The following is a 15401-nucleotide window of genomic DNA, read 5'->3' as shown; positions in this document are numbered from 1 at the left end:
TGATAGCAGTAATGCGCTTCATTGTCTTCCCAGTCTTCTGATTTCTGAACTTCTTTTCTTTAGTTTTGTTCTAGAGCATTGTTGTGGAGGTTAATAAAATCAATAAACCGTGAGCCTTTGTCTCTACGAATTTCTACTTTAACAAATGAGCCTTTAAATCATTTAAGAGTAAATGTTTTTATTTACATAATAAAAACATAACAATATCTATACAATTAATAAACAGCACTTAGTTACTATGATTAATTATCCTGTCAGCTATATATCTATATCTATTCTCTCTAAACTATATTATCTATGACTATTCTTCCTCAGAAGAAATATTATTATAAACCACCAAAACTGCTCTTCTAACAGACTTCCAAACTGCTCACAGTTGTCTAACGGTTGTCTCTCCTAGAAGAGTTAAGACCTAAGACCAAATTTTAGTTATTTTTATTTTATATCAAATTTATATACCGCCCTTCTCCCTAAGGACTCAGGGCGGTGTACAGCCAAAGTAAAAACATAAACTACAAACATTAAAATACGATTAAAAAGATATATATATTTGGCCCCATAATTAAAAGCAATGACAAAACAATTAAAAACATTTTTAAAAAGTGTTAGGCCAGTCCGGTTTGCTGAAAAAACAAAGTTTTAAGGGCACGGCGGAAGGCACCGAGGTCTTGGATTCTCCTTATCTCTGGGGGCAGCTGGTTCCAGAGGGTAGGTGCCCCCACAGAGAAGGCCCTCCCCCTGGGGGTCACCAGCCTACATTGTTTGGCTGATGGCACCCCGAGGAGGCCCTCTCTGTGGGAGCACACAGGTCAAGGGGAGGCCGTTGGTAGCAGCAGGCGGTCTCGAAGATATCTAGGTCCTATGCCATGGAGCGCTTTAAAGGTGATAACCAACACCTTGAAGCGCACCCGGAAGACCACTGGGAGCCAGTGCAGCTCACGCAGGAGAGGTGTTGTATGGGAGCGCCATGCAGCTCCCATAACTACCCGCGCGGCCGCATTCTGGACCAGTTGGAGCCTCCGGATGCCCTTCAAGGGGAGCCCCATGTAGAGAGCGTTGCAGTAGTCCAGGCGAGAAGTGACGAGGGCGTGAATGACTGTGCACAAGGAATCCCGATCAAGAAAGGGCCGCAACTGGCAGATCAGGCGAACCTGACAAAATGTCCCCCTGGCTACAGCCGTCAGATGTTCCTCCAAGGACAGCTGCGTATCCAGGAGGACCCCCAGATTGCGTGCCCTCTCCGAGGGGCCTAAAACTCGCCCCCAATAGTCAGAGATGGAGTCAACTGACTACATCGGGATGCCGGGAACCACAGCCACTCAGTCTTGGAAGGGTTGAGCTTGAGCCTGTTCTCCCCATCCAGATCTGCACAGCCTCCAGGCACCGGGACATCACTTCAAGGGCATTGTTGCCCTCGAGTGAAGATCGAAGTGCAAAGAGTTTCTGACAAGAATCTCCTTTTATACTGCTAACTATGACAGTTAGGGTAGGACCTGGGAGATTCAAACATATTAGCTCCCCTCTGATTGGCTTATGTATCTGTCCATTCCAAAAGCCATTAATAGGCACAGCTGTAGAGAAATAAATTTTCTCTAACAAGCATGGAACATAGAATAACAGGATAGGAAGGGATCTTGGAGATCTTCTAGTCTAATCCTCTGCTTGAGCAGGAAACCCTATACCAGTGATGGCTAACCTTTTTGCCGTCACGTGCCAAAAGGGGGGGGGGAGTGCAGGGGGGTTCTGCATGCACATGCCCACACCCATAAGTCAATGCCCCCACCCTCCCCACACACACATGTGTGCGTGCCCCCCACACTCCCCCCACTTTTGGCACACAATGGCACGGTGGGCCAGGTAGGCCCATTTTTTGCCCTCCCCAGGCTCCAGAGGCTTTCTTGAAGCCCGGGGAGGGCAAAAATAGCCTTCCCTAGCCCCCAGGAGGCCAGAAATGGCCCATTTTCTGACTTCCGGTGGGCCCGGAAGGCCCGAAAATCAGCTGGCTGGCACGCGCATGCACGCTGGAGCTGAGCTAGGGCAATGCTTGCGTGCCCACAGATATGGCTCCGCGTGCCACCTGTGGCACACGTGCCATAGGTTCACCTATACCATTTTGGACAAATAGTTGTCCAGTCTAATCTTGAAAATCTCCAGTGATAGAGCACCCACTATTTCTGGAGGCAAGCTATATTATACTGATTAACTGTTCTCATCGTTAGGAAATTGCTTCTTATTTCTAGGTTGAATTTCTCTTTAATAATCTTCCACCTGTTACTTCTTGTTCTGCATTCAGGTCCTTTAGAGAATAGATTGGCACTCCCTCCCTTTTCTGTAACAGACTCTCAAGTACTGGAACACTGCTATCATGTCACCCTATTCCTTCTTTTAATTTAATTTAATTTAATTTAATTTAATTTAATTTAATTTAATACCAGAGACAGGATTCACATGTTAGGTTGTAATGGTTAATTTATCTGCCAATTTTTCTTGGATGATCTCTTTCTCTTTTACTAATACTCCATAAAATGTGGTGGTGTTTTTATAATTCCTGAAAGTTTTTTTATTTTTAGCGGAAATAATTATTTTTAAGAATCCGTTAAGGAGAAGATTGTAGAACTTCAAAACATTCCTTGCATGCTATTCTTCCAGGCATGGAAAGGGATGTTGTTGGATGTTCATAGCAGAAAGTCTTACATAATTTAATTGTTTGACCCAGTAATTCTTTGGCTTTCTTTATGTGACTGATACCAGGGGTGAGTTCTATTTACCTTTACTACCGGTTCGCAACGGGAGTGTGCGAGCTTCTGCGCATGCTCAGATTGGCAGGTGGGCAGAGTCTCGCCCCGCTTTTACTAAAGAACCGGACAGAACCAGGAGCAACCCACCACTGACTAATACCACTTTTCTATCTAAAAGCACATTGTGACCAGAAGAGCGGCTTTAATATTAAATAGTAGAATGAATTTATTTATTTCGTGCTATAAATAAAAATAGCACGTGTGTCTGTGTTGCCAGACACACAGCACAACTTAACAATACATGATTATAACAATCTAGCGCAGGGCTGTTAAATTTGCGGCCCGCAGGCCAGATGCGTTATGTGCTGGCCACGCCCATGCCTGGTTTAGCAAAGGGTAAAAAGTTGTGATACATCACGTAACACCCCTGATCTAGTGGATTGTGGAGAATCTTCCCCCGCTACTTTCTAGCTTGTTCCTTTTTTTAAAAAAAAATTTTTTTTATTTATTTCTTTACAAACAAAGTATTTACTCACATACAGATCGCGACGGGAGCTTTACACAATATATTAACTTCAGTCAAAATATACAAATAAGATATAAAATCTACACTAACCTTGTCTTCTTTTTATTCTATTATTCAACCAAGTATATCATTGGTCCCAGCATTGAAAATATGTGGAATCCTTTTGATCTCTCAAAATTTTTGTTAACCTGTCAGCTTCCGCATATTCCATAATTTTTCCCAAAATCAAATCTTCAGCCGGTAAGTCTTTCCCCTTCCAATATTGAGCAAAACATTCTTGTTGCAGTTGTGATATATACAATCAAACCGTGCCTATCTTATCTGGCCTTATATTTAATAGATAGTATTCTGGTTTCAATTGTAATTTATATCCAGTGATTTCTAATATCCATCCCTGTATAAATCTCCAAAGCTCAATTTTTTTTAAATTTGATTTATATGCCGCCCTTCTCTGGAGACTCAGGGCGGCTTACAATGCGTTAAGCAATAGCCTTCATACTTTTGTATATTTTATACAAAGTCAGTTTATTGCCCCCACAATCTGGGTCCTCATTTTACCTACCTTAGAAAGGATGGAAGGCTTGAGTAAACCTTGAGCCTGGTGAGATTTGAACTTGCAGTAATTGCAGGCAGCTGATATTAATAACAATGTTTTAGTCTGCTGCACTACCAGGGCTCCTTTTCTCTCCTTAACAACCTTTAATAACAACAACAACAATAATAATAACAACTTTATTGTCATTGTACGTGTATACACAGTATTGTTCTGTCCCCGTCTCACACACGCACACAAACAGTCAGCCAGGAGTTAAATAAAACTTGCAGACAATAAATTCCTTCGATAACAGGATTGGCAGCAACCCGGTAGCTGCTTGCCAAGAACTTTACTCACAGAGGGAGGTGTTCCTCCTCTGTCAGATAAGCCAAAACAAATACACAAAGCCACAGAATTGTCAAGTCCAGTCCGTATTAAATCCAAGGCAGGCAGATAACGTAGTTTCAGAGATACAATGCGACTCGCTAGTTGTTTAGTTTTGTCCATCACAGAGCCTGAATGGCCACCACACCCCCTTTTATCCCCTGTGGGGTGTGGTCCAGTGACTCATCTTAATCTCTGGCATGCCTCCTTTTCTGCTGCGTGCACTTGTCTCTCCGACGCTGGCATGGATCCAGCCAAGACTTATCTCCATCACTGTCCGACTGCGACTGTTCGGAGATACCTGCTCCTGGCCAATCTCTTCTCCTTCGGGAGACACCTGAGTCATTGCCAGAGAGGAGGGTCCTGGAGAGGGAGGCCTGGCCAACTCCTCTCCTTCACCTTTGGAGTCTTCTCCCTCCGATAAGACGGGCTCGGGGATCGGAATCACAGCAAGTATACCTATACAACGAAATTCACTAAACACCCAAAGACCAAGTCCAACACACATAACAATCCCCAAACACAAATTCCCCACAAATTCCCCACCCCTAAACCACCCAAACATCCACACATTTAAGTGTGTATTTCTGAGGATCTGGTACATGGGTAACACCACTCCCCAAGCTAAGCAAAAAGACCCAGTTCCCGATTCAATATATTAAAAATTCACCAGCATTTACATGACACAACTTTAAGGAAACATTTAAACTTAACGTGCTCCAGTTTTTGAATTTTGATCGTAAAATAATGATCAGTGTCCTTCAGTAAAAAGGGATTATTTTGATGAACTGAATTCCACAAGGCTGTAATCAGCCAGTCATCTAAGTATAATTTCTTATTGCAAAACAACAGGGGATTTTTTAAAAAAATGACAGGGAGGTCTGAAGAGAAATTGTACAAAACGTTTTGCTTTCGGTGATTACACAAGATGTCTCATTTTGATGTATGTATATTTTAGAAAACATATGCAGACTGGCAGGAATGTAAACTGTTAAGGCTAATTTAATCATAATAATATCAGTAAAAACGGATGTTGGTTAGTAAGAAATACCTTAACAATGGCATGTATTCAGATCACTCAGGTTTGGGAACAAAATACTATTAATAATGGGCTAGAACATCTGGCATAGATTGTTAATTTAGAACAAGTGTGGATTATGTTTCAGGAGTGTATAGGCTGCTCTTTGCAGATGATGTGATGTCTGGAAGGATCAGTGCAAAAAATGTTTGGTTCATTTTTTTTTTCCAGATGGATAGGAGTGGAGGTGGACATTAAAAGTTGGGAGTGGGATGTGTTGCAGAAGAAAACTATTATACCAGATATTCACTATAAAGGTAGTCCTTACCTTAGGACCAAAATTGAGCCCTAAATTTATGTTGCTACACGACCCTGGTGTTGTGACCTAGGCTTACTGAGTCATTACAAGACACAATTAGTCCCAAACAAACCTATTTTATTGTAACAGCTGAGAATTACGTTCATTCCCAGCTGAGTCCCAATTAGTAGCAAAACAAGTCCTTCAGAAAAAGTCCTTCAGGATAATCACCAATCTTTATCTTCTTTGACACCCTGCTAATGGCCTTCATGGCAAAGCCCCACAGAGTTCAGAATCAAACAAGAGATGCCAACTGGAAACAGAGTTGGCAATGTTGCTTTCCTGCAAAAGGCCCCAAGTGCCTTTGTTTCTCTTTTAAGCCTTATGGGAGGGGCCAATCATCTCCTGGCCTTACTCCTGAGTCGTCCCTTTTGCCAGCTCTGCACATGCCTGCACTAGGAACAGGTTCCTCCTGTTCCTCTGCCTCTCTGCTGTCCGACTCTGGGGGCTCTGGAGTCCGTGCATCACTCCCAGATGGCCCTAACCCCCTCTCTGCCTCCGATGCAGAGCCCTCATCCAGGCCTTCCCCAGCCTCCAGGACTGGCCCATGTTCCTCCCCAGCCTCCTCACTGTCTGACTCCGCTGCCAGCTCTGCAGGCTGCTGGCGGACCACAACACCTGGAACACAGCAACTGTCATAAATGTGCATCAGTTGTCAAGCATCCGACTGTAAATCAAGTAACCAAGGGGATGCTGCAACAGTAACTTTGAACGGTCACTAAATGAACTGTTGTACACCGAGGACTACCTGTAGTGAAAATTATGCACAAGTGCAGCAGACTTGAGCATGTTCTAGAGAAATGACCATTTAAAATGTCAGAATATGAAACAGGGTCAGTAGTTTTGAACTAAATCTTTCAACGTGTATTTCAGCGCATTTTAGAAATTATGAAACGATTAGACATTTCCACCGTTTTTTAGTCAATCTGCTCGTAAAATTTTACTGCATTATATTTTCATGGCCAATGGAGACCACTGTTTTATTGTTGTTGTAGCTGGTCCATTTATAAGGCAATAATGCCAATCAACATTTAATTAGAGTTGAAAGACCAACCAAGTAAAATTGTCTTTCCAAATGCTGTGAACTTTACGAAACTCTGGAAGTAATAGTAATATTACTTTTTTGTATTTATAGAAAAATAAAAATACCAAGTTTCCAGGTAAAATTCAGACAGACAATAGTTGGATGGATGGATGGATGGATGGATGATGGATGGATGGATGATTGATGGATGGATGGATGATGGATGGATGGATAATGGATGGATGATGGATGGATGATGGATGGATGATGGATGGATGAATGATTGACGGATGGATGGATCGATGATGGATGGATGGATGATGGATGATAGATGGATGATGGATGATGGATGGATAGATGATAGTTGGATGGATGGATGATGGATGGATGGATGGATGATTGATGGATGGATGGATGATGGATGGATGATAGATGGATGATGGATGGATGAATGATTGACGGATGGATGGATCGATGATGGATGGATGGATGATGGATGATGGATGGATAGATGATAGATGGATTATGGATGGATGGATGATGGATGGATGGATGATCGATGGATGATCGATGGATGATCGATGGATGATGGATGGATGGATGATTGACGGGTGGGTGGATGGATCGATGATGGACGGATGGATGATGGATGATAGATGGATGATGGATGATGGATGGATAGATGATAGATGGATGATGGATGGATGGATGATGGATGGATGGATGGATGGATGGATGGATGGATGAATGGATGGATGATGGATGGATGGATGGATGGATGGATGGATGATGGATGGATGGATAATGGATGGATGATGGATGGATGATGGATGGATGATGGATGGATGAATGATTGACGGATGGATGGATGGATGATGGATGGATGGATGATAGATGGATGATGGATGATGGATGGATAGATGATAGTTGGATGGATGGATGATGGATGGATGGATGGATGATTGATGGATGGATGGATGATGGATGGATGATAGATGGATGATGGATGGATGAATGATTGACGGATGGATGGATCGATGATGGATGGATGGATGATGGATGATGGATGGATAGATGATAGATGGATTATGGATGGATGGATGATGGATGGATGGATGATCGATGGATGATCGATGGATGATGGATGGATGGATGATTGACGGGTGGGTGGATGGATCGATGATGGACGGATGGATGATGGATGATAGATGGATGATGGATGATGGATGGATAGATGATAGATGGATGATGGATGGATGGATGGATGGATGAATGGATGGATGATGGATGGATGGATGGATGGATGATGGATGGATGATGGATGGATGGATGATAGATGGATGGATGGATAGATAGATAGATAGAGATAGATAGATGGATATATAAATACATAACACATAGCTGATTTAGGCATGCTTATATGTTAATAGACGAGACTGTCTCTTCCTGCTTAATATTCTGAATAGGCTCCTGGCATTTATATTTCTTTTTTCCATGTATACTTTGTCCTTTCCTTTCCTTCTCTTACTTATTCTTTCTCAGATCAGCATTTGATCTCTAGCATAATTATAATTCCTATTGGCTGCTGTCTTCATAAGCCAGGGGTGAAATGCTCCCGGTTCGGACCGGATCGCCTGATCCAGTAGCGATGGTGGCGGGTGGTTCAGAGAACCGGTAGCAAAAATCCCAGCGCCTCCCCCCACCCCCATGCCCAGCTGAGCCACATGATCATCAGAGGCTGGTTTTTTTATTTTTAAAAGCATTTTTTCTACAACCTCTTCGACCGAAAAAATGCTTTTAAAAGTTAAAAAAAAAAAAAAAAAGCCTCTGATGATCTCGGCTCAGCTGGGATCGTCAGAGGCTTTTAAAAGCATTTTTTCTACAACCTCTTAAGGTTGTAGAAAAAATGCTTTTAAAAGTAAAAAAAAAAAAGTTGGCCATGCCCACTCAGTCACATTACCCCCCCCCCACCAAGCCACGCCCACAGAACCAGTAGTAACAAATTTTAGATTTCACCCCTGTCATAAGCCGCCTCTGTATTTAATAACTTTGGTGTCTTATTCAGGTTTTTTCCTACTCTGTCTTCAGATTATTTTTAGAAGAATTCTGAAATATAATCACTCTTTACAAGATCTTTGCAAGGAATTGTGAAGTGTTGATGATCAACCACACTCAGCATATATTCCTTAATGGAACAATTAACTACAGGGAGGGAAGTATGCGGAGGGACACTCAAGGTTCTGTCTTGGGCCCAGTACTCTTCAGCATCTTCATAAATGAACTTGAATAATAGTTTACACTGCATATCCATGATTTTAGATTTTTATAATAAAGAATTTGAATCTATATTATGCAGTTTATTGTAATGATGCTTGTATCACTAACATTCCAAAACCAAATGAATATCACAATCCTATTACATTCATAAATGTACCCTGTTTCCCCCAAAATAAGACATCCCCTGATAATAAGCCCTATCAGGCTTTTGAGTGCATGGCAATAAGGCCAAGAGCTTATTTCAGGGTTTCTTATTTCTTATTTTCGGGGAAACACGGTAGTTGTCCAATAAGTACTGCCGATCGTGCGGACCAACTTCAGAAGGAAATAGGAAAATAAATACATGTTGAGCATCAAGCAGCCCTCGACACCTCGATGGCCTGGGAAACGGTCTATCGTGATGCACAACGGAAGGACGTTACGGGGGATGATGGGCACGGGAGATGGTGATGGGGGTAGACTAGCTACGGAGAGGCCATTAACTCACGGTCCAGGTGATGGAACTAGAAGGGGTCTCGGGTAAGCAAGGGGTGGGTGAAAGCAGGGGAACCGGCACTGTAGCATAACAAAGTCGCAGCCGGATTGACGCGGAGTGATGACGACACAGGCGCGGCGGCATGACTAACCTCGGCAGTGGATTCGAAATGGCCACCTGACAGCTGGGACTGCACAAGGAGACGCCCACCAGCAAGGGGGCGAGGCGGGGCTATAAAGAAGTGCCGAGTGGCAGACGTTTAATCCATTCTGTGATCCGGCATTGACTACAAGCTGCTGAGTAGTGAGAAATAAATCGGGTTTGCTTCACTGCACAGTGTGTGGACTTCGTTTCACCCGGGAACCGCACAGGTGGCCTAGCAAGCCGAGTATATGCATATCTTGCTGAAAAAGGATTTACTGGTCTAAGAAAAAGAGCTGATAATCAGATTAATAATGTAGCTTCAAACAGCAGCAGAATGAAACCACTTATATCATTAGCCACAGTGAAAGACTTGGATAACATTTATTGCCAACATCTACCTTCTATTCTTTCAAAATCCTAAGGATTTTTTTTTTTACAATAATTCATCATTTTGCATTCTTTTCCAAAGGCTCAGGTGAAAGACTTTTTTCATGAGCAACAGAATTTTTGGAAAACGAGTGATGGACTGTTCAAAATTCAATCTGTCTCTGTACCCGCAATGAAATGGTTCTAAATAGTTTGTCTGGTTCAGGCATCTGCAACCTTAAATACTCAAAGAGCCATTTGGATCCATTTCCCACAGAAAAGAAAACACCGGGAGCCACAAAACCTGGGTGGGCGTGGCCAACTTGATGTCACTCACTTCCACCAGTCACATGACCCCCTACCCACGCCTACTCAGCCGGTCATTAGGGCAGAGAACCAGTTGTTAAAAAACACTGGGAACCACAAAATCCTTTTGACATATCTCTCCCCTCCCTCCTCCGTCTCTCCCCACCTCTCTCTCTGTATCTCTCTCTCTCTGCCCTGGCATCTTCTCCCATCCCCCACCGTCGCCCTTACCTTCTCAGGCCAGACGAGGAGTGACTGGGAGGGGAGGGTGAGGGGCGGGACCAGCCAGTGGTGAGCCACAGCAGAGGGCCCAAATAGCCACATGCGGCTCCAGAGCTGCAGGTTGCTGACACCTGGTCTAGTTTATTGAAACCTATAGTAACATCCTTATCAAAATTTGAACCAGTTATCTTTCGATATTGTTGCATGAAATGTGTGATACCACTATAATCAGTTGCTTTCCACTATACTAGAGTTTATCGGAGTCGGGGGCAGCATTTATTAAGTAATAATAATACTTCGAACAATTTATATATGATTATATACCTTTAACATCATCCAAGAACAACTGCTCTTCCCACGTCTTCAGAAGGACTCAGTAGGTGGATAAAAATGCTAAATCCAGTCTAAACATTTGGCTGACTGTGATCAATAATTACGTTTCTGCTGTTGCAATCTGCTTAGAATCCATGATGGAAGCAACATGTCCTAAATAAAGAGGATTAAATTTTATGCGTTAACTTGTCTTGTGTGAAAGCTTGTAGAATTAACGCTGAAGCTTGTTTACAGTGTCCCTCAAGTAATTATCTCAATCTTTCAGATAAGCCCGTTGCCATGTCATACGGCACGACCATATTCCTGTAAAAGAGTCTGTGGAAGGTGGCTGGATTGTCAGAATCATACTTGCCCGAAAGAATGCCACACAGTTTCTGAAAAAGATGCCAACAATGGTAGGCAAAAGGTAAGTAAGCTTTTCGGTGGCAAACACAGTTGGTTTCTTGATAAAGACCGGAGCCTTTTTAACAGGTGCATTACATTAGCTGCCAAAAAAGCCAACACACTTCTGGGCTGCATCAACAGAGGGATAGAATCAAGATCACGTGAAGTGTTAATACCACTTTATCATACCTTGGTAAGGCCACACTTGGAATACTGCATCCAGTTTTGGTTGCCACGATGTAAAAAAGGATGTTGAGACTCTAGAAAGGGTGCAGAGAAGAGCAACAAAGATGATTAGGGGACTGGAGGCAAAAACATATGAAGAACGGTTGCAGGAACTGGGTATGTCTATTTAATGAAAAGAAGGACTAGGGGAGACATGATAGCTGTGTTCCAATATCTCAGGGGTTGCCACAAAGAAGAGGGAGTGAAGCTATTCTCCAAAGCACCTGAGGGTAGAACAAGAAGCAATGGGTGGAAACCAATCAAGGAGAGAAGCAACTTAGAACTAAGGAGAAATTTCCTGACAGTGAGAACAATTAATAAGTGGAACAACTTGCCTGCAGAAGTTGTGAATGCTCCAACACTGGAAATTTTTAAGAAGATTTTGAATACACCATTTGTCTGAAGTGGTGTAGGGTTTCCTGCCTAAGCAGGGGGTTGGACTAGAAGACCTCCAAGGTCCCTTCCAACTCTGTTATTCTATTCTATTCTATTCTATTCTATTCTATTCTATTCTATTCTATTCTATTCTATTCTATTCTATTCATGTCGTGCAGGAGGCTCTCCCCTACCCATCCTTCTTTAGGAGTGACTTTCAGGGAGGAAGTTACAGGAAGAACAAAAGTCCACATGACTTCTGCATCTGTGTTGTTGTTGTTGTTTTCAAGGTTTCAAGCCAATATATTAACTTTCTGTCACTTGAGCGAGCCAAGCGTCTTTACATAAGTTTAAATGAACGGATGGTCCCCCTCAAAAAAAGCCCATAAATGATAAATCACATTTTTGCTCCTTTTACTAGGCGGGCCCAGAATGTTCTCAGTGTGAAGAAGGATGTTCCAAGCCACGACCAGCTGGGTGCTCTCATGCGTGCCCTCTGCCATGCCATCCTGGAGAATGTCCGGCATGCGCTCAAATGATCCGAATAAAATGTCACTGCAAACTGACAAGCCTGTACATTGAATGCATGTATGTAATTAAACGGTCTTTGTTTGCTTCTTTCAGCTTTTGGTAATTAAGCTACTTTTACTTTGTTTTTACACTGCTATGTTGAGATGAGGTACACACCCATCCACCAGTTTCCTCCTCTTTATGAATAAACAGTCAGAATCTTCCGGTGGGAGGCAACTGCACTCATGGGATGTTTAAATAGTTGTGGTTAGTCCCAGTTCTCTTGTTCTTTATGTCTTAATTGTTTTCATCTCATATTATATTTTGTAGGCTGCCCATTAGAATGGGCAGCTGTAGATGATGAAGAAGAAGACTTGCAAACAAACTGTGCATAGGTCTGGGGAGTCTTGGTGCTCTCTGAGCTTGTTTGTTTTCTTGCAGACGTTTTATTACCCTAAATAGGTAACATCATCAGGGTTAGTGATACATATATACATAGGTCCAGTGGTGAAATCCCATTGTCCCAGCTTCTGCCAACCTAGCAGTTCGAAAGCACGTAAAAAATGCAAGTAGAAAGATAGAGACCACCTTTGGTGGGAAGGTAACAGCGTTCCGTGCCCCTTTGGCATTTAGTCATGCCGGCCACATGACCACGGAGACATCTGCGGACAGCACTGACTCTGAAACAGAGAAGAGCAATGCACCCTAGAGTCGGGAATGACTAGCACATATGTGCGAGGGGAACCTTTATCTTTAACTTATTATTTTTGAGCATGCTGGGTTAGTGGTCAGTTTATCCTAATTATCGGGCTAGTTTGAATCAAAGCATTTTTACCAAATTTAACCTGTGATACAGTGGGCATTTCAGGTGTTGCCTTATAAAACCTCTTCATTTTATTCTCGTGAGATTAATACTTAATCTGATATTAAATCACTTGAGCCAGCTTTATTTGATTGTTCAAACTCCATCTCCCTTTTTTTTATCCTCACCTGTTTTACGTCTGCTTTCTCAGTTCAACATCGATACGTTGATAGAAAATAAGACAATGAATAACTTGACTCGCTATTTATTTTGTCTCTTTTTTTTAATGAATTACCATTGATTTCTATTTTTTTCAGAAAAATCACTAATGCTAATGCAGAAGAAAAAGAAGAGCTGTGTTCATGCAAAAACCAGTGCCCCAAGGAGGTAAACCCTAAAAGAAAAAACATTTGAATCTATTTTTTGGCATCAATTTTTTTTAAGTACTATATGTTTTATTGATATATTTTTCTTCAATAAACATAAAAAACTCAATATCTATATGAACAGCATGTTGTCTGAGTACATTTCGTTTTGAATAACAAAAAGACAATAAATGTAGTAGTCACAATATGCATATCATTAATAATGGTCACATAATATTATTGACATATTTGTCAATAATTTGAAACTACCATGTTTCCCTGAAAATAAGACCCTGTCTTATATTTTTTTGAACCCCGAAATAAGCGCTTGGCCTTATTTTCGGGGAGGTCTTATTATTTTGGGGCGCGTGGAACAAGATGGGGCTCCTTTTGCCGTCTTACCTGATTTCCAGCTCTGTCTCCCTAACCCTAACCAGAGAAAATGGCGGGGACCAGTTGCGCATGCGGTTAAATATTTTCAGGGAGGGGTTATTTTCAGGGGGGGGCTTACTTTAGTGCATGCGCTCAAAAGCCCGATTGGGCTTATTATTCAGGGAGGTCTTATTTTCAGGGAGACAGGGTATTGATGGCAGTACGGTAATGTAGCATTGGAAATTGATAAGTAGCGCCATGGCAGATTTCAGAAGTGATCTGAAGTCCTTAAACCATGTATGCTCACTGACAAGTGCATCCAGTGACTTTAATTCTAAAAGCTAATGGGGAAGAAGAGTCTGTGGGTTGATTTGAACGGTAAATTCTGAAGTAACATTTAACATCTGGTGACTACATGGGTGAATCTACATTGTTGTCTTGGTATTAGCCTGGAAAGAGTTTTGCATTAAAATGAATTGTTTAGAAAATTTCTTAGCATCCTTGGCTCAAAGTACAAGGAATTTAAGTATAATAACCAACAACTGCAAGTAAGCAAAACCAAGCATTTATGCTTCGTGCCAGACACATATATTTCTCTCTGACATTACAGCTACCTTGTGGCCATCGATGTAAAGAGATATGCCATATAGGGGAGTGTTGTCAGAATTGCAATCAGAAAGTTAAGATCCGTTGTCCTTGTAAGAGACTCAAAAAGGTAAGCTATATTAATGAGGTAAACTATATCATAAACAAAGTTATTGTGTTTTTTATGAATTCATTTGTGAAATGTGATTTACCACTGAGGGACTTTCTGGAGCAATTTCAGGAGGTCACACAGGAAACCCGTGTTCCATGAGGAGAAATCAACTCATGATTTACTACAGGTGGTTCTCAACTTACAACCACAATTGATGGTCAAAATTTATGTTGTTGAGTGAAAAATTTGATAAGTGAGTTTTGCCCCATTTTACGACTTATCTTGCCACATTTGTTAAGTGAATCACTGTAGTTGTTAAAGTAGTATCATGGGTCGTTGAGTGAATCTGGTTTCCCTGTTGACGTTGCTTGTCAGAAGGTCGCAAAAATGTGATCACATGACCCCAGGACATGCAACTGTCGTAAATATGAATCAGTTGCCAAGCATCTGAATTTTGATCACACGACCATGGGGATGCTACAATGTGAAAAATGGTCATAAGTCACTTTTTTCAGTGCCGTTGAACTTTAAAGCATCACTAAATGAACTGTTGTAAATCAAACACTACTTGTATATTGCTTTCCCATTTTTTAAAAAATAGTTCATAATAATAGGAATACTTTATTGTATTTTTAGTTTTGTTTGTTAAATTTAACTAATTTGTAATAAAGCTAATAAAAGCAGAAACATAGCAAACAAATATACATTGTATAAATTAAATGGTATAAATTACTATATTTTTAGGTCTGTAATAATAATACAATAGTATTATTAATTAACATTTTGCAATTTAATAACAATTTTATTAAATTTATATGTCACCCAACTCTGGATATATACACATTTAAGTGCAAATTACAAGATGGGTCTTAGTGTGTGTGTTTTTTTTAATTTATATATGCTTTTCATTTTTTATTTTTTTTTTCATTCTTGAAATCATCCTTAATTAGAAAGAATTTTCCAAA

General features: G+C 41.4%; 1 protein-coding gene across 1 annotated transcript in view; it reads left to right on the top strand.

Moving 5' to 3' along the window:
• The window catches only part of NFXL1 (nuclear transcription factor, X-box binding like 1), a 64049-nt gene that overhangs the window by 36196 nt on the left and 12452 nt on the right, over positions 1-15401 (top strand). Inside the window, exons 16-19 of the mRNA XM_070948209.1 lie at positions 10972-11112; positions 12112-12278; positions 13320-13389; positions 14350-14454. Coding sequence (XP_070804310.1) covers positions 10972-11112; positions 12112-12278; positions 13320-13389; positions 14350-14454 — 483 coding nt within the window. The remainder of the gene's footprint in view (positions 1-10971; positions 11113-12111; positions 12279-13319; positions 13390-14349; positions 14455-15401) is intronic.

The sequence above is a fragment of the Pituophis catenifer genome, unplaced genomic scaffold (genome assembly GCF_029215685.1).
Source record: "Pituophis catenifer annectens isolate HBS135680 unplaced genomic scaffold, rPitCat1.0.hap2 SCAF_8, whole genome shotgun sequence".
Classification (NCBI taxonomy): domain Eukaryota; kingdom Metazoa; phylum Chordata; class Lepidosauria; order Squamata; family Colubridae; genus Pituophis; species Pituophis catenifer.
The sequence above is the reverse complement of the archived record's forward strand: the minus strand, read 5'-3'. Positions and strand labels throughout refer to the sequence as shown.